Genomic DNA, 27,396 nt, shown 5'->3' with positions numbered 1-27,396 from the left:
TTTTCTTTTCACCCCTTATTTGCCAAGAGTGGCCCTGAAGCTTTAGTAGTTTCATGTGCTCTGCCTACCCCTTTATGGGATACAGGCGTGATTGTATGTATGTATGTATATTCTTTGTTAATGTGTGAATGATCTTGGTGCGATGCGGTGCGGTAATGTGTTAGCACTTTTACATGGTATTATTGTGAATATTGTGATACAAATTTTGTTATTCAAGTGCTACGTTTGCTATAAAGTATAAGCAGAAATCTGAGAAAAATAATTTACTAAAGGTAAGTTTAACTCATTGGCTGGCTTCTGTAATAACAGTAATGATGAATATTATATTATAGTCATCGATCTAAGAAGTTTAAATCGATGATTATAGTATAGTTCGCAACGTTTTTTGAAGACGATTGGATTTTGATTGGATTTCTCTTGCTCTGACGTTTGAGACGTCTCAGTACTTATATTTATGATGCCTATATTTTTTTGTATTAATATTTTAGTGAAATTTATACATATCAATACTTGTTGATGTTCACGTATTGTATTTTAGTTTATTCACGGCTAGTATTAATGGCCTGAACCGTCTGACTATAAAGTTTGCTTTATTTGCTTGCACCACGATTTATGTGATTGCGTCATATTTCCTTGCTTTGGAGTCAAATTACCTTTCTCCATTCCAATAGGCAATAGTTTCTCGAATAGGGGAATACCCGGACAGAGAACACCTGTGGGGATGTAGTCCAAAGAGCAGTATATGCTGTAGTCGTATGCTCTATCTATTGTATTAATAAATGTCTGGGTTACGGCCTGCCGTGTGCTTCCTAAAAGAATACAATACGTGTTGAAGACGTGCCTCAGTTCGCTCGTGCTTAAAGCTAGGAACATACTACGCGGACGTCCGTCGTAAAACGACCGCGACCGCGACCTATCAGTGTGCACGGAACAAAACATCCAGAGAGCCAGATTTCGATCGGACGTCCGTGCGCTCAAGGCCACGTCCGCGTCCGTCGACCGATAGTTTGCACGGTTAAGCTAGGAACATACTACGCGGACGTCCGTCGTAAAACGACCGCGACCGCGACCTATCAGTGTGCACGGAACAAAACATCCAGAGAGCCACATTTCGATCGGACGTCCGTGCGCTCAAGGCCACGTCCGCGTCCGTCGACCGATAGTTTGCACGGTTATGTGTATTTCCATTGTCCAGATTCCCGTCCGCGGTCGATTCACGACGGACGTCCGCGTAGTGTGTTCCTAGCTTTATGTGTAATGTCATTGTCCAGATTCCCGTCCGCGGTCGATTCACGACGGACGTCCGCGTAGTGTGTTCCTAGCTTTATTTGCGAATCTGTGGTTGTGGTCTGTGCCTGTGGATTAGAGATTTGGAGTGGATATAAAAATAAATAACTTGTGTTAGTTGTGTTACTACAATTATAAAGTTGTCCAATAATTTCACAATATCTATTTGATTTGTTTAATTAATTTCTCGATTGTATCCAGAGCGACCATAAAATTTTAAACTCAAGGTATGTATGTAAAAGCTGTGTGTAAAACTAAGAATGAAATCAAGTAATAAAAATAAGTATTGGATTATTGCGTCAGTAAAAGCAGAGTTATTTATTTACATATTTAATAGGTATCGGTTAGAGTTAGTTATACTAATGCATACATTTATTATCAGCCGAAAATTTTACCATAATAAATTTGGGCTACATTTACTACTGTGTTAACCATTCGCTTTTTTTTTATTTAGTTTCATGATGGTTTCATGTATTTCATGTGACTTCACCAAGCAGTCTGTCAATTTGTCAAGTCTTTTTTAGTAATCAAATTAATAAAAATGTAACAACATAATACTATAATCATTGTACTCATTATATGCGCTGAATTATGAATTTTACTATTTCACGTAAACAATCCACACAATGACTATTCATCACATAACAATTTTACATTCTGTGTTCTAAAAGTAAGAAATCCCAAAAACAGCACTAGCTGACATAATTTTATTTCTATTACTTTTTCAGGCAGATCTTGATTATGGTGAAATCAATTTGCTTTTTTCATTTTCTTTGTTTGAGTTAATTTGGGCATCAACAGGCAAAAATTGACCTTTTTGCAACCCTGATTTTCTGATGAAATGATTATTGCATTTGAGCCTGAAAATATTTATTATGTGATAATATATTTTATTTCACTACCTCTTGTTCTTTTCAGAAATATAACCAAGAAACAATGGCTAAAGGTAAGTGCAAACTATGTTTTCAAGTAATTACCTTAAAATAGAAGTAATACTGACTTTATCTTAAGTCAAAGGCAGTGAAAAGGTTTAACAGTTTGCTATTGTTGTAATTCACTAATTATATAAAAATTAGCTTTTGTGACAATTGAGTTTACAGCACTAAAGAAAAACTTAAGACAAGCTCAATGCCATGATGCATTCTTTACCAGGTTCATTTTACGAGAGTCACAAGAGAGTCCCTTACAAAATGGTTTTGTATGGCAGCTACTTCAATCAAGTCCGTAAATCTCGAGAATATGCTGCCAATTTGTTGGCAAAGTCATGAAATATTGTAAGAATCATAATCACTCTCTTAGCCTTTTGAGAAATTATAGAAGAATTGCATTTTGTTAGGGTTTTATTCACGTGGATTGCCCTGTCAGTGATCCTTTGACAGTCAGGATGTAATTTTTTTTTATTCATAGGGAAAAAGAAGGGAGGCAAAGGGAAAGATGAAGAGCCAGAGGTGCCCTCTATGAGTTCGTTGTCTCTTAGTGATGCACCTTCTACATCACAGTCTGAGGCTCCGGTGGAAGAAGAGGTTTCTGGTTTGACATCTGCTGCTGCCAGGAGAAAGGCTAAGAAGGCTGCAAAAGCAGCACCTCTAGAGGGTTCAAAGCCTCGCTCTGCACCTGTGACATCCACTATACCTGAAGTAGAGCCTGATGTGCCTGCACCAGCACCAGAACCAGTCAAACCTGCTCAGGAAGAAAAAGCTAAGAGTGAAGAGAAGGAAGAGGAAGGAGGGCTAGGTTTGGGAATGGAAGGAAAGAGCAAGAAAAGACCTAGAAAAAAGAAGCCTTCACTAGCCTCACAAGAGGCAGCCACACCAGCGGAACAAGTTGTTGCTGCTACACCTGTTCCAGCAGGGCAGGCTGCCGCTGCAGCAGCTGCCTTGCCAACGCAAGCAGCCGCACTTGGCCCTGCACCAGTGGGGCAGGCTCCTGCGGTTGGGGTTGTAACACAAGGGCAAACTGCTTTAGGTGTACCACCAGGGCAAGCTGCTGGTGCACCAAGTCAACCATGGCCACCGGCCCAACAACAGGCTAAAGCACCGTGGGTTGCTGGGTGAGAATTTGAAAGTTTAATGTGTGATATAGTCTATTCTATTTAGTCCATAACAATCATGTTATCTATAAAATATGAGTTTAATACCAAAATATAAATTAACTAGGGTTATCACAAACGTTGGTAATAAATATGGTTATCACAAACGTTGAAGTTAAAGTTCTCATAGCTTGTTCAAATTGTTAGTGATTATTAAAAATGCTTGCAGGCGTGGTCAGGGTCGCGGGATGCCTTCTGGGCCACCGGGAGGAGCTCCGCAAGCTGGACCGCCGGCCGGCTGGCCTGGCGCGCCGGGTGCCCCACCGGGCTACACTCGCCAGCCGGGTCCTCCAGGACCACAGCCCGGCCTACCGGGATATATGCAACAACCCGGCCCACCAGGATTTACTCAGCCTACGCCACCAGGTTTTGGCCAGGCTAGACCGCCACCACAACAGCAAGTGCCGCCTCAGAAACCGCAGGCAGTGCGTCAGACCACGCCCCCTGGCCCGCAAGGAGATAGACCCGCTTCCTCTAAAACTGTGTGCCGATACACAATACCTTTGAGGATTGAAGGAGAACCTGTAGCCTGCAGGCGTGTTAAGGTCTTAACTAATTACTTGGAAATGAAAATTGCGCCACTTAAAATAGTAAGTTTTCGTCATAAATGTTTAGTATGCTGTAGCTAGCTAAAAGTGCATGAAATATTTGGTTAGTTTTTGGCGACACATTATTTCATATTTTATATTTCAGCATCGTTACGACGTTACGTATAAACCGGACAAGCCCAAGAAAATGATTTCACCCGTGTTTATAAAGATCAAGCAAAAACATTTCCCCAGGGAACTGATTGCATTTGATCAGATGAAGAATTGTTACTGCCTGAAGCCCTTGCCGAATGTATCCGACAATGACCGTTATAGCGTAACGGTAAGTAAAACTGAATATTATGATTTATGACTTATTAAGAAAAAAGTGCTCCATTGTCGATTAATAACAAGCAATAATTAATTAATTACATACAACGTTCAATAAACTTTACATTGGTTGATTGCAAGTGCAACAAGGATGTTTTCATTTGAAATTTGAACAAGCATGGAACGCGAGAAATATGTATAGATTTCTACTTTAAGCACCTACTAAGAACCAAAAATATCGTGACGTGATTCTTTCAGGACGAGTATGTTGATGGCAACGGGAAGAAGATGGCAGTAGAAGTTTCTTTTAAATTCACTGGAATAGTTGACCTCAGTACTATAATTACGTAAGTATACATCGAATCAGTATCCACTACAAAATATTTCTCAAGACTTCTAAATTTTTATGTATTACCTTTTACGTGAAATATTCTTTTTATTTTCATCAGGTACATGAAGTCCGGAGGCACCTCATTAAACCCGCCTACTGAAGCCATTCAATGCATCGACGTAATTTTACGTCAGGGCACATTAGAGTCTTACATAAAGGTACTTGTCAAACTAACATTGCTATTAATTTTCAAACATGACTGTAATATAAACTGTGTACCTCGTTAATTTCGAGTTGGCATAATGGTGACAACAGGGCACAGCACTGCCGAATTAACACATTAGATATGACTATGTAAGTTGACCTCTAGGAAACCATTGATGCTGGATCGGAACGGAATCGTTTGGTTTAAAAAAAAAAATCACGTGAAAAATAAAGTTGTTAATTCTACAAAATCTTCGTTCATTTGAAATCGAGGGAAGGTCTTCTACCACACGGGATCTGATAGATGCCCTCACTGACCCTCTATTAAAATACACACTGTATATGTGAAAGGGTACAATGAAAGTGTTCCTCACAAATGAAGTGTTCCAGGCTGGTCGGCAGTTCTTCAGAAGGCCGGCGAAGCCGATCGACCTCGGAGACGGTTTGGAGATGTGGACAGGCTTGTTCCAGTCTGCGATCTTCACAACGCGCCCATTCGTCAATGTCGATGGTTCGTATAACATTTATCATTTCTTGTTACACTTCTGTAAAGAAAAATAAAATAACACAAAGTGCCTTAAGCATTATTATGTAATATGTTGGTTGTGAAAGCCACTGTTCTGTTCACAGTTGCTCACAAAGGATTCCCCCGAGCGCAGCCCCTCGTGCAAGCCCTCGTCAACGACTTCCGGCTGAGCACCAACGAAAAAGTGGAAACCCAGCGAAACAGGGGCGTGGAATCCTTCCTGGCCTTTATCAAAGGACTCAAGGTACGAGCACGAGAGCGTTGTTTTGAAGTTACATATGAAAGAGCAGTTTGTGAAAACTAAGCAGCATACAATATTGCCACAACACCAAAACAAAGTCCCTGTGTCACTCTTACCTTACCTTAAACTTCAAAATATTTTGCGTTTTTCTGTTAATTTTGTTGTAACACGCAGGTGGTCGCATTCATCGGAGGGGACACGTCAGCCAGCGGGCAGAAACGCGAGTTCATCGCCAACGGCCTTTCGGATTCGCCCAACAAGCTGAGCTTCCCCATGGATATCGGGGGAGGCAAGACTAAGATGGTCACCGTGGCCGATTACTTCGCCAAGGAGAAGGGATACAGGTCAGTCAGACAGTAGATGTATTATCCAAGTGGTAGCGGACACGAACGAGAGGTTATCGCTGTCTTTTATACTCGGTCAGTAAGCCGAGTTTCATGGAACTCTGCGGTGGCAAGACTTAGGGTCCATTGAGACGGCACGCAATTTTAGTTACATTACAGGACTGTTGACAGGACGGTTACATACAATTCGCCACACCCATCAAATACCGCATTATAATTAATGCACAGACCGTGTAAAGGAGCCCTAAGACTGTCTTTGTCGCGGAGTACTTCGCCAAGGAGAAGGGATACAGGTCTTGTGTTTCATTCATGACTTAAGATATCTTAAATAATAAATGGGCATGGCTGCCTCTGCCAAGTTGGGTATACGTACATAATTTCTTATTTGGGTTTTATATGATTAAAGAAAAATTGTAATATTATATGTCATGTCATGTTAATATAGTATAGAATGTGTACAAATGTAATAGAGATTATGATAAAATTTATCGTTATAATTGCAGGTTGCGTTATCCCAATTTGAACTGCGTGTCCGTTGGCCCAAAGGATAAAAATATAAACTACCCCATGGAGCTCCTGGAGGTAGCATATGGACAGGTCAGTAATAAGTTACTCACGGTTGCATGCGAAAATATCCTCGGATATCATAGCGTAATTAAATTAGTAAATAAGAAAGAAGGTATCGTAGCGTAATGCTTTCTACACCAACCAGTGCGTCCGTTTTCTTAGAAGGAGTGAGTGCTGAGTTGGCGAAAGACAGGAGAGGAAAAGTTGATTTATTAAAACCAAGATGCCAGAGACTTGAATCTTGATAGAGTTGCTAAAATGTACCACATGAATCATCGGACGTTAAGGATACTGATATGAACATGTTGTTACAGGCCCGCAACAGACAGCTGAACGAGATCCAGCTGTCGACGATGGTGCGGCAGGCCGCTACGCCCCCCGATGAGCGCAAGCGCAAGATCGAGGAGGTCATCAAGGATGTGAGTACTGAGTATCGTCCTCCTTGCTTTATCGCTGTGACGTCATCGCCCAAATGATTGTTTAATTTTCTTTTTATTGGTCTCTTTTTTTGTCTTTTTCTCTCCTTGTTTTTGACCCCCGACGCAAAAACGACGGGGTGTTATAAGTTTGACGTGTCTGTCTGTTTGGCTGTCTATCTGTCTGTCTGTCTGTGGCATTGTAGCTCCCGAACGGATGAAGCGATTTAGATTTAGTTTCTTTTCGTTTAAAAGCTGAGTTAGTTGGTAGTGTTTTTAGCCATGTTTCATGAAAATCGGTACACTATGTCGCGGTCGGGGGTTTTTCATAATTTTAATTTTGTGGTTATTGTTATTTAAGTTTCGTGACGCGTTGGTTAATGTAAGGTCATGTAATCATGTTTTTAATAAATAAATAATTTCGGCGTTTAGCCGCGGCCCATGATGGGAACCTGGGGTCCGCTTTCACAACTAATCCTAATATTTGGCGTTGGCACTAATTTTGCGAAAAATATTGTCATCTGACCTTCCAATCTATAGGCGGTTTTGGGATTAGTCCTGTTTCCACATAACATTTCTCACATAAGTTCCGAAAACGGCCTGGGTTGGACCCGTGACCTTTATTTCCTCAAGGATGTGGATTGAATATCTGATTTTGATTTGAGCTAGCATTAACGAAACGCGACAGGACTTTTCACGTGAGTTAGACTACCCAATTGTTTTTTATGAATATTTATATGAAAATACTGGTACCAGTATAGATTAGACGGTTGTTATAGTTACTTGTCAAGGATTATTTTTATTCATTGGTACTAGGTATCAATGTGCCTATGCTCTTCACACTTACCGGGATTCGAACCCAGGACCGCGGGTTAGCAGGCGAAGGTCACTACGCGCTCGGCTAGATCGGTCGTCGAGTATTAAAAGTATTTGCTTTTTTGTTTTCAGATGGACTATTCGCGCAACAAGGATTTCAAACAGTTTGGTTTGGAGATCTCCGATAAGTTTTTCCCCGTGGAAGCGAAAGTTTTGTTTCCGCCTAAGCTGGAGACCGGCAGTGGTTGCATCGAGCCCAGGTCCGTATTTATTACTCATCATCATCATCATATCAGCCCTTTATCGCCCACTGCTGAGCATAGGCCACTCTTCTAGTAATTCTTAGCTAACCCCTTGAACCCCAGCCGGCAGTTCCTATTGAATCAGGCAGGCAAGTATGGTCCCGCGATAAATGATAAAACATCTGGCCGTCCCTATCGCACTTACAAATAGTGCGATAGGGACGGCCTGATATTTTATACTTTATCGCGCGACCATGCTTGCCTGCCTGGAGGCGTTAGCGTCCTTGATAAGGCATTTCGATGATGTCCACTTTTGGCGGTCAAGATAATAGCATACATATGTAGTGTATAATAGTTTTCCATCGAATTTTCTCGGAAACGTTCGTATTTGTCGTGCTAGTTCGTAAACGTTAGTACTTCTTGTACTAAGACTCACTGAAATAGCATCTCACGTTCGTGAGTTTCCGTGAAAATAAGAAGGAATAACAGCAACAGGGTTGAAAGGTCAAATGGCAGTCGCTTTCATTAAACTGGTGCCTACGCCAAATCTTGGGATTAGTTATCAAAGCGGACCCCGGGCTCCCAGGAGCCGTGGCAAATGCCGGGATAACGCAAGGGAGATGAGGATGAACAGCACCACGTCTGTAACATTAATTGACATTTTCAGGCATTTATATTATTAGAGAGAGAGATTTTAGACAGGTGCCTAAAATGATAAAATATGTATACGTAATTTGAAAATCATTTTCACGTAATATTTTGTTTTGTAGGAATGGCGCGTGGCAAGCTAACCGACTGTTGAAACCCGAGGCTCTCCAAAACTGGGGCTTCATAATGATCGAGCCTGACCAAAGGACCCCGATAGACCCCGCCAATATCATCTCTTTGGTATGTGATTTTAACTTTTTATATTTCTTGGTAAACGGCTTGTCGAGTCGAGGCGAGTCGGCGAACCGAAAATAATTAATAATAAAGTGGTGTGAAAAAAATGTTGCTAGAAATTCGTGAATGGCAAACGTGCAAGATAATGATTTATATTGATATCTAGGTAGATATCAATATAAATCATTATCTTGCACGTTTGCCATTCACGAATTTCTAGCAACATTTTTTTCACACCACTTTATTATGCGCCCTGGTTGTGGGCTTGTGGCAGTGAATGTGTTAATAAATAGGTATTTATTAACACATTCACTGCCACAAGCCCACAACCAGGGCGCCGGTGACCGTGCGGAAGGAAGAGTTACGTTACGAGTATGTTCACAAAAACGTCATCATGTGGTCACGATCCCCAGTCAGGAGGACCGAAGAAGAAGGTGTATTTGTGTAGTGTACGCCGTGTTTTTTTTGTTTTCCGTTAAATTTGACAGGGCTCATTTACAGGAGCCAAGTTTCTAATGGGGTGGCAACGCGCATGTGACAACTCTTTGAGCACAGAATTACAGTTAAACCAGAATGAGTAGTTAGGTCAAAAAGTGTGTCCACATGAGAGGTCATTGTTTGGGCTGGTGTCCCTCTCGCACTTACTGACAATGTCATCATTATTCAGTGACGTCATCACTGTCATACATTGGGGATACCAGTCAATTTTCAAAGTTACTACCAAATCTACTAATACCCATTTGAACATATTTTTTAATTATACAAATCTTTGATTTATGGGCATCAAAATAATTACATTATAATTATTTTCCAATTCTTTGAAATATAAATAAATAAATATTATAGGACATTCTTACTCAGATTGACTGAGGCCCACGGTAAGCTCGAGAAGGCTTGTGTTGTGGGTACTCAGACAACGATATATATAATATATAAATACTTTTATACATAGAAAACATCCATGACTCAGGAACAAATATCTGTGCTCATCACACAAATAAATGCCCTTACCGGGATTTGAACCCGGGACCGCGGCGCAGCAGGCAGAGTCACTACTGACTGCGCCAGACCGGTCGAACCCCTAGTTTGAATATAACACTAAAATAATATAAGAAGTTATAAAGTCAGGTAATATACAGATAAAAATACTACTACTATGGTAACCTCATTAACACTGGCCACACGTGCGAGAGGGACACCAGGCCAAACAATGCCCTCTCATGTGGACCGTTTTCGCTAGTCTGATACGATCACCTTTCTGTCTCAGTGATAAGGTTCAATTTAGTATGGCAAAAAATGTGATTCCACAATCTAGTTTAATAATTCTAAATCTATGTCTTTGAGTTGCAGGCGTCCATAGGTTACGGTGACCGCTTTCCATCAGGCGGACCGTATGCTTGTTTGCCACCGACGTAGTATTAAAAAAAACCACCAATAGCTTTTTGTTAAATTGAAAAATATGCTTTTTGGTTTTCATACTAAATTAAATGACCTCTCGTGTCTGAGATAACTTTAAGAAAAACATAACAGTTAGTGTCAAGTATCTGACGGAACATGACATACATGACGTACTATTAATTTTTTTTTAATAACTTGATAACAGTAAGAGTTAAATCATCTTTATTTTTCAGATGATGAGCTGCGGGCGCCAAATGGGCATGGCCGTGTCGGAGCCGTCCGTGAAACACTTCAACATTCGCATGAACGAGCTGCGCACTGTGCTGTTAAAGTGCCTGGAGACGCACGTCAAGTTCCTGTTCATCATTGTGCCGACCAGAGGACGCGATTACTACCATAGGGTATGTGCTGCTTGACTCTTTCAATCATTTTTATACGATTTTCTTACATTAATGCGAAATACTTAAATTAATGACAGTTCTGCGGCAATCAAGGATTTTTTTCAACCTTGGATTTTTGTACCATAAGAATATTGGCTTCGTGCGAAGTGCATGGAGGGGGTAAGCAAAGCGATCGCAGTGCTTGCGGTGGTCAAAATCGACACTGATTGTGGTTGTCATCTATCAAAACTCATAAAATATAATACAATGTGTAATGTTTGATATGGGGCATCAATGTTGTTTCGTTGTTAATTGTAAAAATAATGGCATAAATAGTCGTTGCACGTTCTATGCGTTTCTTAGAGCCCACTGGAAATTGGATCAAAGAACTAAATGGATAGCTACAGTGAAAAGAAAACGTAAGTGACATGTCAAAACAAACCATTATAATAAATTATATTTAAGCTTTGTTTACCTAATATTGTTCAATACGCTGTTAGTATTTTTCCTACCGTAAAAGATTATGCTTCAAGATTCAGGCCTAGCCTGGGAATAGGCCCGTGTCGGATATTTCTGCGGCCGCGGACATGACTAGGTACTTACGTTTAGATTTGTTTTATATGGCATTAACGGGACGGAGGTTTAGCGAATACCATATCACTAGCTCGAAGAACTTGTACCATTACTCCTATGTTCTTCAAGATTCTTTATATGCCCTGCCAGCACCAATTTATTGACTCTTTCTGTAGTCTGGGGTTGGAAGTTTATACCGTGAGTAATGCTTTGGAAACTGATTTTTGGTATTATTTGTGCCGTTTGTATATCCGAGGTCTTTATAGAGAGTACGTCGTAGACGTCGCATCGGACCGATAGATGGCGCCATCGTTCGTTGTAAGTCGCTCCGGCGTCTCACCGCCGCGATGTTGGTAGTCCCGTTTTTCCCCACCTGCAACACAAGGCCCCCCCGCGCCCCGACTCGCCACCAGCCACCCTCATTGTTTCGTCGAACGCCGAAGTGACCGGTTGTCGCGTATTCCGTTCGAACATTTTTACAGCATGGTGTCTCGAAATTAATCTTTTAGTTTCTATTTCCTTGTTATTTCTGGTCAAACCAGAGTTATTCGTGTTTTTATTTAAAAAGTGGCTTATAACGTTTCGGAATTATGAAATTTTTCAATTTCATCCGTCAATTCTTTCTTCCCTTTTAATTTGCGCTCGTTCGTCTTGAATAATGAGATATATTATGCCTCGCTAGCGATCATTATTTGTCTTTCGGGGTTCTCACTATAGAAATGAACGAGCGGTGCTTTATGATTCTACCCACTTTTTTGTAAGAAAGTTCCATGCTGCAAAAATCGTTACCGTTAATCAGTTTTCTTTTTAAACTATTCGCATTTCCGAGACTAAAGTAGGAAGTGTTATCCGCGTATTAAAAGTTTCGCGCGAGAATATAAGCGGTAACGTAGGTAAGTTGCTCCGCCGGGGACCACGTGCTCCGGGGACCACGTGCTGCGCGACCTGCGGGCTGCGGCGGCGGCGGCGGCGGCGGCGGCGGCGGGCGCGGTGGAGGAATACCGCGCTTCAAGGAGGTTTGAATTTCTCCGACGAATGGGTGAGCAGATTCATATTATTTTAGAAAGAATATGTTCGGTTTCCGATTCGGTGCGGAGGCCCCAAGCCACGTGTCGGCGCCGAAACTTACTGTAGCGCTGCGATAGCGCCGCTGACCGCGGCAGTGTTGTCCGCCGCGTCGGCGCCGCCGAGGTTGCGTAGAAGTTGCTTCCTCGTTAACGATGGCCATCTCTGCGGTGCCGCCGAACAACGTTGTGGCCGCCGCATGGCGTCGCGTGCGACGCTGTAAGTATGTCTGCTGCTGCCCCGACGCGAGCGCCGTGCCGTTAGTGAACCCGTGCGCGACCACCTTCTGCCCCCGCCACAACGCCGCGAGCCTGCTGAAGCTGTCCACCAGTATCGCTGGCCGCCACGCTTATGCTGGCGCCTCGATGGTGATGCAGAGCGTTCGTCTGCCGTGACAACGCCGCGATCCTGCTGAAGCTGTCCACCAGTATCGCTGGCCGCCACGCTTATGCTGGCGCCTCGATGGTGATGCAGAGCGTGCGTCTGCCGTGACAACGCCGCGATCCTGCTGAAGCTGTCCACCAGTATCGCTGGCCGCCACGCTTATGCTGGCGCCTCGATGGTGATGCAGAGCGTTCGTCTGCCGTGACAACGCCGTGATCCTGCTGAAGCTGTCCACCAGTATCGCTGGCCGCCACGCTTATGCTGGCGCCTCGATGGTGACGATGCAGAGCGTTCGTCTGCCGTGACAACGCCGCGATCCTGCTGAAGCTGTCCACCAGTATCGCTGGCCGCCACGCTTATGCTGGCGCCTCGATGGTGATGCAGAGCGTGCGTCTGCCTTGACAACGCCGCGAGCCTGCTGAAGCTGTCCACCAATATCGCTGGCCGCCACGCTTATGCTGGCGCCTCGATGGTGATGCAGAGCGTTCGTCCGCCGTGACAACGCCGCGATCCTGCTGACTGTCCACCTGCTGTAGCTGTCCACCAGTATCGCTGGCCGCCACGCTCATGCTGGCGCCTCGATGGTGATGCAGCGAGCTCATCTGCCGTGACGATCCTGCTGAAGCTGTCCACCAGTATCGCTGGCCGCCACGCTTATGCTGGCGCCTCGATGGTGATGTAGAGCGTTCATATGCCGTGACAACGACGCGAGACGCGACCCTGCCGAAGCTGTCCACCAGTATTGCTGGCCGCCACGCTTATGCTGGCGCCTCAGTGGTGATGCGGAGCGTAATACTGTTAACCGCTGCACAGGCGTCGCAATCCTTCTGCTGCGTCTGCCGTGACAACGCCGCAAGCTACTTGAAGTTTTCCACCGGTGTCGTCGGCCGACACGCTCATGCTGGCGCCTTGATGTCGCCTCGATCGCACGAGGTAAGATTGCAGACGCGGCGACCTTCATCGCGCCACCGAGCGCAATACTGCGGCTGCCGCGAAGGCGTCGCTAATTTTCCTGCCGCGTTTGCCGTGACGACGCCGCGAACTCTGTTGATGCTGTTCACCGATGTAGCTGACTGCCACGCTGGCGCCGGTGCCTCCCGCGCTGACGGCGGCGACCTCGAGAGGGCCACCGAGCACGATACTGCGCGACGCGACAGGGCATCGAGACGCCTTTCGAGCTGACGACGGCCGTCTCAATCTCACCGCCGAACATAACAGCGTCTGCTGCAGTGACAAGCTGGTAAGATTGCTGACGTGGGCCCTTGGTGCTGCTAGCCGCCACGCTGATAACGCCCGTCGCGCCTAAGATGTCACGCTCACCGCGAACACTGTCTTCCCCTACAATGGTGCCACGACCACGACTATCCAGGCTCCGTCTGCTACGGTATCGTTGCAGACTCTGTTGCTGACCAGGCTGATACTACCCTCCAATGTGACGCCGGGCGCCGCTATCAGCTGACATCCCGTACACTATGGTATCCACTCTTCTCTTTCCAGTTCCCGTGAAGTACTTTGACAGTATTTACACTCTATTTTGACCAAGGACTCCTCCGTCGCCGAAGTGAGAACAGATAAATTCTTAAGATGCTACGTCCTAACGTGGTTTGGAGACCCATAGTTGAACGAGGTAAGACGTCAATAACCGGACGAGGAGCCGCACTGCTGCGAGGGTGTCCTGACGATGTTCGCGAGCTATCTAATCGGAGAGGCGCCTCGCGAGAAGACCCTGTGATTCCTGTACATCGCTCATTGTGTAGGTCAAAGACATCGTAAAGGTTTGCGGAATTAAAAAAAAAATCCCTTTCAGAATGTCCAGATCTGAATTCGAGCCAGCGTCCTGCATCCTGAGCGTGCGTCTGTTTACCGGGCGGACACCAAAACCGATCGGCAATCTGGCCGCGGGGGTTCCAAGTACACGACGATTTCCCGGAGGCTTGTGGCGCCCCCTGTCCATTCGAGAGGTTAACTTATTCGCCGAGCCTCTAATAAACAAATTGGGAAAAATAAACCTGCTTCGCCTTAGTGAACTTCAGATTCCAGCTCAAAGCGAAAGGGGCCAGGAACTCAGGAGTACTTCAGTAGTTATCATCTGGCTCGACTATACTCAATTAATATAGTGCTTGATTCGATCGTAGAACCTGATTTCATAAATTTCACAACTTTCGTGGTCTACAGAGGAAGGTTGCACCGCTGCAGTTTCCAGCATTACCTCGTACAGCTGCCGATAGCTGTAGGCCAATCGCCCCTGTTTTGCTTGCATCTGCAGCCCGATAAGACCTTCAATAATCGGAACATTGTACGAAGTAAAGCTCTTCCGATGGAGAATAATCTTCAACAGGCGGTGGCGCTGGCGACTGAAGTGACATGCAGCCGGCTTAAGGTTCGCATAGCACTATATGCTATGCACAGTTCAGTTGTATGTTATGTTATGCTGTACGATGGCAGGACTACATCTCTTCTGGTACGAGTAACTACGACAGTAACTGCTGACTCCAACAGACTGTCGTACGAGGTCAGTATGCACCCCCTGGGAGCCAAGTAAGTGACCTTCGGTGACCTCGCCTTCTTCTGCTTCGCCCGTCATCGTACCTCTTCGTCTGCGAGATGATGTATGCTTCGTATGAGAGATGCAGGGCCATTACGCCGTACAACGGTACGTATTAAGCCTCCGCCACACATAAAGCGCATTCCGCTTCGCTATCAGCGCGCTGAATGCGCGTGCATTCCGCTCGCGTCCCGCGCGCGTTGCGCTCGCTATCAGCGCTCGTTCGTTCCCGCTAGCGCCCACTGGGCGCAACGCCAGCGTTAGTGCGGTGCACCGCCATTATTGCGCTCCGCCTACGCTCTTAAAGCGCGCATGTGTGGCGGTGTTAAATTCACCCCTTGACCTGCTACCACGACGTGTTCAGCAACCACCAGCGATGCGACACTGACGTCTCCACCTCTCAGTCTACTCTGTCGACCTTCATTGCACGAAGTAGAAATCCGTCGCATCGGGTTTTGGATTAGGTAATGGATTACCCTAAGAGTCAATGACTGACTTAAAGAAATCGACTGATACCTCCGTCCAGTGTAGTAGCAATCGACAGCGCTCGTACTTTTCATCTTCTAGGCTAGTCTTACCGAGCGATCGGTATCCTCAAATGCCCTCACTAAAAAGAGTTCAGAGTTCAGGAGTCTCGCTTGCAACCGCGCTCGCTTGACGCGAAATAGTCTGATCGAAAATACCAGTATTGTAACAAATAGCCCTTGGGCACGTGAGTGATGACCTTTTTCTGTGTTTGATATGGACGTAAGACGTTGGACTTTAAATAGTCATATCAAAGCTAATATTGATTTAGATAATTTTTACGAAGGGTTGACAAAAGCAGTATCAATTACGTTACCCTGCTACAGTACAGACACTACTTTTACAGTTAATTTCCACACTTTGTGTCTGAAATTGGGTTTATAACCTGATAAAATAACGTGTCTGTTAATAATAATAGTGTATCTAAGGTTTTTGTATCTTGTTCAAGTCAGCCTCGCCTACATCTTTTTTTTTTTTTTTTGGTTTTGATCTGCGATGTATAATAATGTCATTTCTCTAACTATTCGCTGACTAAAGCTAAACGTCATCACGAAAATCTCTTTATGCGTTTCTGGCACCGAGATATTCGCGGATCGAAGGCTATTTCGACTGATACATCTGTCAAATCGGTTCAACTGATTCACTTATTCTTCTATGCTATGCCAATAGGGCTACCAAAGGCTTGCGCGCCAGCTGACTCGCCACCAGGAGATAATAAACAGGTCTCTATAAAGACCTCGGATATACAAACGGCACAAATAATATAAAAATTTTACCTTCCAATAAAATTTGTATTATTTTGCCTGGTATATCCGAGGTCTGAGTGATGCCTTCCTGGTAGGCTTAATATACCGTCGGCACTTCTCCTCAACAATGAGGGTGGCTGGTGGCGAGTCGGGGCGCGGGGGCCTTGTGTTGCAGGTGGGGAAAAACGGGACTACCAACATCGCGGCGGTGAGACGCCGGAGCGACTTACAACGAACGATGGCGCCATCTATCGGTCCGATGCGACGTCTACGACGTACTCTCTATAAAGACCTCGGATATACCAGGCAAAATAATACAAATTTTATTGGAAGGTAAAATTTTTATATTATATCCATGTCTTTATAATCTATCTACCTAAATTACACTTGAAATAGTAGCTCTTGTTATTCGATTTATTTAAAATTAACGAAAAATCGTTAAAATATAATGTTTGTTTACATGTCATTTTTTGTCATTTTCCACTTCAAGTTCACATAGTAGTGGGCGTAATTGTCGTGCACGTAGCCAATACCTGAATATTAACAGAGAGGATCGAGTATTATAGAAAGTTACTGTCAAAGTAAAATGTGTAATCACAGTGCATAGACTGCCATCTCTCGACACAAGCTTAAAACTTTTGAAACTCAGTTTTGTCAATTTGGCCCATATTGTTAGCTTGATATGTGTTAAAATGTCAAATATTAATATTAACGCCATCTAGCTGAGCGTTCCCCAAAGGTGTAACACCATCTAGGCAACCGTACCTCTTTCTCTAGGGCTTTGAGGTACGTTTTTTTCTTAGACTTTATCCGTCTATATGGAGTTACATATCTTTGTCTTTGATATTAATAAATAATAAAAGATTTTGCCTCTCTGTGACTGGTCTCTCTCAAATAGTAATAAATGGTGAAATGAAATTGTAAGATCTCTATCCTAATCGGCTACCATTAGTTGCGTTCCGGCGCGCGAATCATACTTGAAGTTGCAGTAGATCAGGGATTCTTTAACGTTTTGCAGTCATGGACCACATTGGCAATTTAATTCTACAGACCAAAATATTTTTGGAAAACCACTTAGGTCTCCTCAAGTTTAGTAACTGACCTTATGTGGACTTCTGAGAAACAATGGGGTCGGGTGACTTTAAGAAACCCTGAACTAGAATTAGTATTATCAATTGTAATTTCAATTCAATTTTAAATGTTTTGTATAATATATATAACGTGTAAAAGTGCTCCTGTGGCCTATATGCTGAATAAATGATTTGTTATTTGTAATTTGAAATTTCTAGATGTTTGGACTCGCGCTCAGTCTAAGTCATTTTGTTACGTACTCCACAGGTGAAGCAGATGGCAGAGCTGGACGTAGGAATATTAACGCAGTGCATAAAGGAACAGACTGCCTCAAAAGGATGAACCCGCAGACTGCGCGCAACATCCTGCTAAAGGTTAGCTATTTAACCCATCGAACGCTTAGTCCCGTATCCGTCACAGACAATCTAGACTTTATGTAGTAAATTTGGCGTTCCAGAGGTTAAGGATATACATTACATTAGCATCAACTAAAGTTTATGCCATAGCATTCGTCACCACATGTATCGTATACACGAACGTTATTTGTGAACATTGCATATTGCTGTCATAAAACGCTCGAATTGACTATCGTCAATTAAAGTTTATTAAAGCAGAAAAGTAAAATACATGTTATAATTTTTTGAGACTCATCAGGCGGGCAAGGATAAAGGCTATATTAGGCTATCACGTCAGACCGTCCTTTTCGCATTATTTGTAAGTGCGATAGGGACGCACCGACGCGATAACGTATATCCCACTAGTGTGCTACGCCCGCAGATAATAATCAGTTTTAAGCCGACTGACACATAAATCGATTATTTTCTGAGGTTTTTATTAAAATTAAGATGTACGTAACTGTCGCAAATATAAATAAATAAATAAATATTGGGGACACAATACACAGATATTTACATAATTCACTTATTAAGTGGATTAAAAATATATGCTTGTATGTCCAGGTTAATTCCAAGTTGATGGGTATAAATCAAGCTCTGGACAACAGGAGCTTGCCAAACTGCCTCAAAGACGGCAAGGTGATGGTAGTGGGCGCTGACGTCACACATCCTTCTCCGGACCAGGTTTGTATACTTTTCATATTCCTAATTTGTCCACGATTTTTTGGTATAACTATGTGGTTAATATGCTACCCATGTCATAAGATTGAGATCAAGGTTTGTCGTTAGTGGCAAGTCACGCATAGGAAGCGTGCGAGAACATGTAATTATCAAAATAATTATTTTTAGGCAAATGCTATATAATGTTAATTTAAAACCAATATTGCACCGTATCTGTGATATTTTCTAACAAAAGTATCCATTTTGGCGATCGGCAATTATTACTATACGGTACTCACATTGGGTTCTTCGTAGCGATTAATGATAGAATCAGCACTCGCTATCTCAGTTCAAAGCGATATCTCACTCAAGATGTCATCTTAGCTTTAGAAAAGGTTATATTTAATAGTTACTTATTTTTCAGACATCCGTGCCAAGTATTGCTGCAGTAACAGCGTCCATCGATCCAAAGTGCTTCATGTACAACATAGCACTGAGTATTCAAACTCCTAAGGTAATTTTGTACATTGATATTCCACATTTAATTTGATGGATAATTGTGGTGTTAGGCAGAGGCGGCTCGCGGCTGTAATTTGTGGGTGTTCACTCAAATAATCATCGTAAGGCCCAAGGTCCTAAATGTATGTAGTAACATAAGCAACACTATTTACTGTGTATTTGTAATTCCTATTAGAACGGCATAAAGTCTAGTGTTCCTGTTTGTACTTATTCAATGTGATTAAATTTAAATCATATTATATTGGCTCAGAGATGCATTTATTTTCTTTCCTTCAATTTTCCAACAAATGCCTGAACTATAAGTTAAAATTTCAATGAAAAATATTCTTTATTTTGTTTATATAGCTGCCCAGCTTCAGGGTTCATAACAGTAAAACATAAAAATGAATAGACGAAAACTGCAGTTCATTCAGTAAATGAATGCGGGATTGTGAATGTTTTTTTTTTTATTTTCATCGAAAGATGTGATAAGTCACTGACGGTCACTATCGGTCCATGCAGACTCACCACCTCCGCCGTCCGCGCCCGCTCCAAATAAAAGACATGGAAACCAAAACAGTTTGTCACTTTTTTCACATCCACATTAACCACGGTGTTTTTTCATACTGTTCCGTTTTAAAAACACGTGTAAAAGTTTTGGTTTTTGAAAAACATATTTGCGTAAGTTTAAGGTCGGGCCGCGGTGGTCCTTTAGCTTTTAATTCTAATCGCGTTGCAAAAGTTTTTTCACACTCTTTTATAAATGTCACATTGTATCCATCCATTCTCACACACTTGCAATAAAAACAATTTAATTATGCGGTTTCAAAATAAGGCAAAATTGTATTCCCGCCTAAATAAATATAAATAAATATAAATGTTTTATAAATGTCACATTGTATCCATCCATTCTCACACACTTGCAATAAAAACAATTTAATTATGCGGTTTCAAAATAAGGCAAAATTGTATAGCCTGTGTGGTGACGGGTTAAGAATTTCACCACCCCCTTTCTTCCCGTGGGTGTCGTAGAAGGCGACTATGGGATATGGGTTAAATTGTGGTGTAGGCGAGAGGCTGGCAACCTGTCACTGCAATGCCACAGTTTCGTTTTCTTTTAACCCCTTATTTGCCAAGAGTGGCCCTGAAGCTTTAGTAGTTTCATGTGCTCTGCCTACCCCTTTATGGGATACAGGCGTGATTGTATGTATGTTGTATGTATGTATGTATTCCCGCGCGTGCCTTAAAACTTGTTTATCTAGTGTTTACTAACAATTAACAAAATAGCGCGCGAAATACGCGGGTCGCGGATGACCGCGACGAATTTCGCGCCTGCGCGGTGCAACCGAGACGGTAATCAAGGACAAACGCACAGACCTATATCGAGATAGAAGGAAAAAGCTTGGCGGTTGACAGGGAGACCCATCGTGTAACATTTCGCATTGATTGGTGTTCTTATTATGATTGGATTATCCTAGTTAATTATTAATGTAGTTTAGAATATTTATAATATAAGTTAGTTTAAGATTTTTGCATGGATGTATTTGTAATTTAATTTGTGTTGCATACTTTTTAATCTGTTGAATAAATAGATAAATACTTGATATCACGAATGTGAATTGACTCGACAGTTTGAATTCATGGCTTATTTTTACATCGCTCGTACTCTAAGAACAAATCAATTTATTTTCATTACATACACATTATTCTAGCATTTATTTCATGTTTATAGGTCGCTCGTTTTGAACGCACGCCAAATCGAGCTCGTCATATTAAAACCGCAATGGAAAACTAATTTTGACATCCACTCGTCGAGCAGACTGCCGTTCGCGGTACTAAATAGGATACTTTTACTTTCTATCTTGATATAGCTCTGTGGTCAAACGTCCCTAGGAGCGGCGCTCCAGATTTACCTAATATTTCATACATAATCTTCTGTCTCACGCGCGGAGCTATGACTAAACTTCTCTTTCGCTCTTACTGAATTTCGTATTAGAGAATGTACTGAATATTTCTCCATAGGAGCGCAATTCAAAGCGCTCCGTTGAGCGCGGTGCGTATGAAATTGTATAAGGGAATTGGCGGATTATAAATATTATAATATAGACTGTTTAATGAACTTTTAAGAAATATAAGTAAGTAATTGTTTGATTGGACTTTTTTGCGATAGTTTTTATATAGTATAATACATTAATTTGAGGTACCATAATTGATGTATTACTATAGTTTAATTGTGATTATTTTTGGGAGTGCACCGCACAAGCGCTCTTTAGGGCAAGCCGCTACTGGTGTTAGGTATACTCTTAAGGGAAGAGAAACACTTGCAAAATAAGCATTTCACATGTCCTTTTAGTTAAATTTCTGAATAATATATGTTTTATTTTTATTTTACAGAAAGAAATGATCGTCGAGTTTGAGGATATGATGGTGGACCATCTGACTGTTTACAGACAACGCAACGGATTTTTGCCGACGAAAATATATGTATTCCGTGACGGCGTGTCGGAGGGGCAATTTGCTCAGGTAAATGTATACACATTACAAAACTCTAATTTAGTATACTATTGATCTAAGTCCGAAATTAGGGGCTGTAAAAAGATTTTCGTTCGAGCTGAAGTTTATCATACATATGTACATCGTAAGGCATCGAAATTTTCGGCCCTGTGGAGTCGATTTTTAAACTTTGACAACTCGATTTTGTGTATTTCGGTCATTATATCCAGGTTTTTAAATTCTTCTAATGGAAACGAAAACGAGTGGTCTGTAGGTACGACTTGTTTTTCAAATCCTAGCATAGTATTTCAATTATAGAATTTCGCCGTTTTCCACAAGTATTCGAGTGACGAAGTCTCGAAACTCTCCCTCCCTGGCAGGCACCTGTGAACTTTGCTCAGCTGCCGGACAATCCGCTGGTCGCGTTGTTGCCATACAAGCTGGTTATAGATAGCGACCAGTTTCTGACATATTGCTCCATTTTTGTCTGGAAGTGAATGTGTTAAATCGTTTGTTTGTGGTGCAGGTGATGAACAGCGAGCTGTTGGCCGTGCACAACGCGTACCAGCGCATGGCCGGGCCCACCGCCAAGCCCGAGGTTTTGTTCCTGCTGGTGCAGAAGCGGCATCACACCAGGTCAGCGCACTAGGGCAGTTTCGCGTTATAAAAAATGTACACAAAATGAAAAAAAAAAATTACCCTGTTTGCTACCTCATAGCAGTGAGGAAAAGTGCCACTTTGGTCCCTCTTAGCAAGAAAGAGCCTCTTTCCTAAATGGGGACGTGAAAAGTAAACAGGCACATCTATAAATATCTATACATATCGAAACTTATTACTGGGGAATAAGGTTCAAAATTGAATACAGGTGTAAAAATATTTATGTAGCTGACAGTACGAGGTTGATGTGCAATGTTTTTAACCCCCGACGCAAAAACGAAGGGGTGTTATAAGTTTGACGTGTCTGTCTGTCTGTCTGTCTGTCTGTCTGTCTGTCTGTCTGTCTGTCTGTGTGTGTGTCTGTCTGTGGCATCGTAGCTCCCGAACGGATGAACCGATTTTGATTTAGTTTTTTTTTGTCTGAAAGCTGAGTTAGTCGGGAGTGTTCTTAGCCATGTTTCATGAAAATCGGTCCACTATGTCGCGGTCGGGGGTTTTTTCAAAATTTTAATTTTGTGGTTAGGTTAGGTTATAAACTGATAAATTAAAATACTTTCTTAATTTCATATTCATACCTTATATTTATTTTTCAGGTTCTTTTCGGGTGATAATAATCCGAGAAACGTCGAGCCAGGAACTGTGGTGGATAAACACATTGTCCATGCCACGGAACTAGATTTTTATTTGGTAAGTTATCTGGTAACATCCATTTTGTACCCCACAAGCTTTGAAGCTAAGCTGCAAAATTTGATATATCGGTTGATACCTCTTTCTGACTTCGTTGACGTGGCGACGAAAAGTGTTCAAAGCTAATCAGTGCAATGTTTGTTCGGTGCAGGTATCGCACCAAGCCATCAAGGGCACCGCGCGTCCCACGCGCTACCACGCCGTGTGCAACGACGGCAACCTGAAGGACCACGAGGTGGAGCAGCTCACATACTACCTGTGCCACCTGTACTCGCGCTGCATGCGCTCCGTGTCCTACCCCACGCCCACGTACTACGCGCACCTCGCCTGCCTGCGAGCCCGCTCGCTGACCTAGTGAGTACTGACTACCTTCACTAGCACGCCGTGTGCCACGACGGCAACCTGAAGGACCACGAGGTGGAGCAGCTCACATACTACCTGTGCCACCTGTACTCGCGCTGCATGCGCTCCGTGTCCTACCCCACGCCCACGTACTACGCGCACCTCGCCTGCCTGCGAGCCCGCTCGCTGACCTAGTGAGTACTGACTACCTTCACTAGCATGCCGTGTGCCACGACGGCAACCTGAAGGACCACAAGGTGGAGCAGTTCACGTACTACCTGTGCCACCTGTACTCGCGCTGCATGCGCTCCGTGTCCTACCCCACGCCCACGTACTACGCGCACCTCGCCTGCCTACGAGCCCGCTCGCTGACCTAGTGAGTACTGACTACCTTCACTAGCACGCCGTGTGCCACGACGGCAACCTGAAGGACCACGAGGTGGAGCAGCTCACGTACTACCTGTGCCACCTGTACTCGCGCTGCATGCGCTCCGTGTCCTACCCCACGCCCACGTACTACGCGCACCTCGCCTGCCTGCGAGCCCGCTCGCTGACCTAGTGAGTACTGACTACCTTCACTAGCACGCCGTGTGCCACGACGGCAACCTGAAGGACCACGAGGTGGAGCAGCTCACGTACTACCTGTGCCACCTGTACTCGCGCTGCATGCGCTCCGTGTCCTGTGTGATACTATACAGCACGACCACGGATGATTTTATTAATTCTGATGCGGTACAAATTCACGAAAAAAAATGTACTTTTTTGTACTGACGTTTAAAAAAAATGTACCCTTATGATTTTGGAGTTTCGACATAGGGCCCGTGGTCGTGCTAGGTAGGTACTCCCTGGCACGACCACACTATATTTAATGAGATTTTAAATTTCTGTTGCAGTACAAATTCACGAAAAAAAATGTACTTTTTTGTACTTACCTTTTAAAAAAAAATACCCTCATGGTTTCGGAGTTTTGACATGGGGTGTGGTCGTGCTAGATAGGTGGTACTTCCTGGCACGACCACACTATATTTATGTTTAATTTGATGGTCAAATGAATACTAAACAAGTGTTTTGAAATTGTACTATGTAAATTACTTCAAAAACTTAGTGCGGTCGTGCCAGGGAGTACCTATCTAGCACGACCACAACCCATGTCGAAACTCCGAAACTATGACGGTACTTTTTATAAAAAGGTAAGTACAGAAAAGTACAATTTTTTCGTGAATTTGTACCACTACAGAAATTAAAAAAATCATTAAATATAGTGTGGTCGTGCCAGGAAGTACCACCTATCTAGCACGACCACACCCCATGTCAAAACTCCGAAACCATGAGGGTATTTTTTTTTAAAAGGTAAGTACAAAAAAGTACATTTTTTTTCGTGAATTTGTACTGCAACAGAAATTTAAAATCTCATTAAATATAGTGTGGTCGTGCCAGGAAGTACCTACCTAGCACGACCACGGGCCCTATGTCAAAACTCCAAAATCATAAAGGTACATTTTTTTTAAACGTCAGTACAAAAAAGTACATTTTTTTTCGTGAATTTGTACCGCATCAGAATTAATAAAATCATCTGTGGTCGTGCTGTATAGTATCACACGAATTTCGTGTGATACTATACAGCACGACCACGGATGATTTTATTAATTCTGATGCGGTACAAATTCACGAAAAAATGTACTTTTTGTACTGACGTTTAAAAAATGTACCCTTATGATTTTGGAGTTTCGACATAGGGCCCGTGGTCGTGCTAGGTAGGTACTCCTGGCACGACCACACTATATTTAATGAGATTTTAAATTTCTGTTGCAGTACAAATTCACGAAAAAAAATGTACTTTTTTGTACTTACCTTTTAAAAAAAAACCCTCATGGTTTCGGAGTTTTGACATGGGGTGTGGTCGTGCTAGATAGGTGGTACTTCCTGGCACGACCACACTATATTTATGTTTAATTTGATGGTCAAATGAATACTAAACAAGTGTTTTGAAATTGTACTATGTAAATTACTTCAAAAACTTAGTGCGGTCGTGCCAGGGAGTACCTATCTAGCACGACCACAACCCATGTCGAAACTCCGAAACTATGACGGTACTTTTTATAAAAAGGTAAGTACAGAAAAGTACAATTTTTTCGTGAATTTGTACCACTACAGAAATTAAAAAAATCATTAAATATAGTGTGGTCGTGCCAGGAAGTACCACCTATCTAGCACGACCACACCCCATGTCAAAACTCCGAAACCATGAGGGTATTTTTTTTTAAAAGGTAAGTACAAAAAAGTACATTTTTTTTCGTGAATTTGTACTGCAACAGAAATTTAAAATCTCATTAAATATAGTGTGGTCGTGCCAGGAAGTACCTACCTAGCACGACCACGGGCCCTATGTCAAAACTCCAAAATCATAAAGGTACATTTTTTTTAAACGTCAGTACAAAAAAGTACATTTTTTTTCGTGAATTTGTACCGCATCAGAATTAATAAAATCATCTGTGGTCGTGCTGTATAGTATCACACCGTGTCCTACCCCACGCCCACGTACTACGCGCACCTCGCCTGCCTGCGAGCCCGCTCGCTGACCTAGTGAGTACTGACTACCTTCACTAGCACGCCGTGTGCCACGACGGCAACCTGAAGGACCACGAGGTGGAGCAGCTCACGTACTACCTGTGCCACCTGTACTCGCGCTGCATGCGCTCCGTGTCCTACCCCACGCCCACGTACTACGCGCACCTCGCCTGCCTGCGAGCCCGCTCGCTGACCTAGTGAGTACTGACTACCTTCACTACCACGCCGTGTGCAACGACGGCAACCTGAAGGACCACGAGGTGGAGCAGCTCACGTACTACCTGTGCCACCTGTACTCGCGCTGCATGCGCTCCGTGTCCTACCCCACGCCCACGTACTACGCGCACCTCGCCTGCCTGCGAGCCCGCTCGCTGACCTAGTGAGTACTGACTATCTTCACTAGCATGCCGTGTGCCACGACGGCAACCTAAAGTAGGCCTCAGCCTGCCTGGGCTCACGTACTGAGTAATGACGACTAATCACAAACTAGATTTTTGTCCATTACAGCAGTTATCCCTACTCTAAGTGTCTCCTGCCTGAGCTCTAGTCGGAATTCTATCATCGACTGCGTTTTGTCTCTAGTTGTGAGAAATAAACACGCTGAACAAAAGGATCTGCTTTAGTCGTTCCTATGTGTTCAGAAATACGCTTGCTACACTTATAATCCTTGCAATTCGTATTCTCGTTGCAACTATTGTAAAGGCTGATTACTGATTTTAGTTACATAGCAGACGGTCCGCATTGTAATGCAACTCGCATGTGAGATCTCAGCTCTTATTCGTTTGTTTACATTACAGCAACGAGCGGTTCGACAACGCGAGCCTGGAGCGCAAGCCTCGCCGCCTGGCCGTGCTCGACAAGATGCTGGCCTACAGTCGCATGTTCTTTGTTTAGACCCCTCGGTCCAACTTGCCAACACTGCGACGCATGCTACGCACCTATCTAAATCACGTTAGTACGTTAGTCACTAGACAACGTTTTGCAATAAATAGACAAATATGTAAAAAAGAAGACCTAACAGAAATATTATTTTTAACCATACAATTCTTGGGAGAGTTTGGAGGAAAATATTTAATTTCCTTGTTAAATCTACTTTTTAAAAAACTTATTCCAACTTTGTATAAGATAAAACCTTTTATAAGTCGTTTTTAGCTGAAGCCGACATTTTCAAAGGAGGCATAAATCTGTTTTTAATAAGTAATTTGGTCGTCAAGACATTTGAAAAAGTAAATGTTTTACAGCCAAAATTTGTCTATAGAAATAACGTATGCGGAATGAAATCTGGACAAAATTCAATGTCTTATAAAATTAATATAACATAGTTTATTTTTGATATCTTTCGTGATTTTAATTATGTATTGAATATCGATAAATAAAAGAGTTAGTTTTCGCCAATGTGAAGCTTCTAACAGAACTTGTGATACTTTATGTCCATCGGTGTCGACAAAACCAATGTTAGCAATTTTTAAGGTCCAAATTTATCTTCCATGTAATAACTTTTTAAAGAAGCTTCGTATGCTCGACATTTTTCACATTCTTGTCCGTAGGATCATTAGTGTTCTCAAAATAATAGTTTTCTAGTCATGAAATTCCATTTACTCGACATA

General features: G+C 42.9%; 1 protein-coding gene and 1 long non-coding RNA gene across 2 annotated transcripts; one reads left to right on the top strand and one right to left on the bottom strand.

The window, feature by feature from the left end:
• The first annotated feature begins 151 nt into the window (after positions 1-151).
• LOC125231758 (protein argonaute-2-like) lies at positions 152-27,175 on the top strand. Its single transcript, XM_048137332.1, is given in 24 exon segments — positions 152-272; positions 2,206-2,233; positions 2,695-3,337; positions 3,546-3,966; positions 4,070-4,246; positions 4,492-4,580; positions 4,683-4,782; positions 5,159-5,279; positions 5,399-5,538; positions 5,710-5,879; positions 6,383-6,476; positions 6,761-6,865; positions 7,811-7,938; positions 8,691-8,808; positions 10,434-10,601; positions 17,757-17,817; positions 17,820-17,863; positions 18,449-18,568; positions 18,969-19,058; positions 21,437-21,565; positions 22,062-22,171; positions 22,786-22,879; positions 23,031-23,233; positions 26,587-27,175. Coding segments are annotated over 23 exon segments (3,432 nt in total). The 5' UTR covers positions 152-272; positions 2,206-2,223; the 3' UTR covers positions 26,684-27,175.
• On the bottom strand, positions 23,030-23,399 carry LOC125231769. Its single transcript, XR_007177666.1, has 2 exons — positions 23,282-23,399; positions 23,030-23,099 (listed from the first exon to the last, which is right to left on the bottom strand). It is a non-coding gene; the product is annotated as an uncharacterized LOC125231769 (long non-coding RNA).
• Positions 27,176-27,396: the final 221 nt, after the last annotated feature.

Source organism: Leguminivora glycinivorella, chromosome 1 (genome assembly GCF_023078275.1).
Source record: "Leguminivora glycinivorella isolate SPB_JAAS2020 chromosome 1, LegGlyc_1.1, whole genome shotgun sequence".
Taxonomy (NCBI): Eukaryota; Metazoa; Arthropoda; class Insecta; order Lepidoptera; family Tortricidae; genus Leguminivora; species Leguminivora glycinivorella.
Note: the sequence above shows the minus strand (reverse complement) of the source record. Positions and strands in the feature narration are given on the sequence as shown.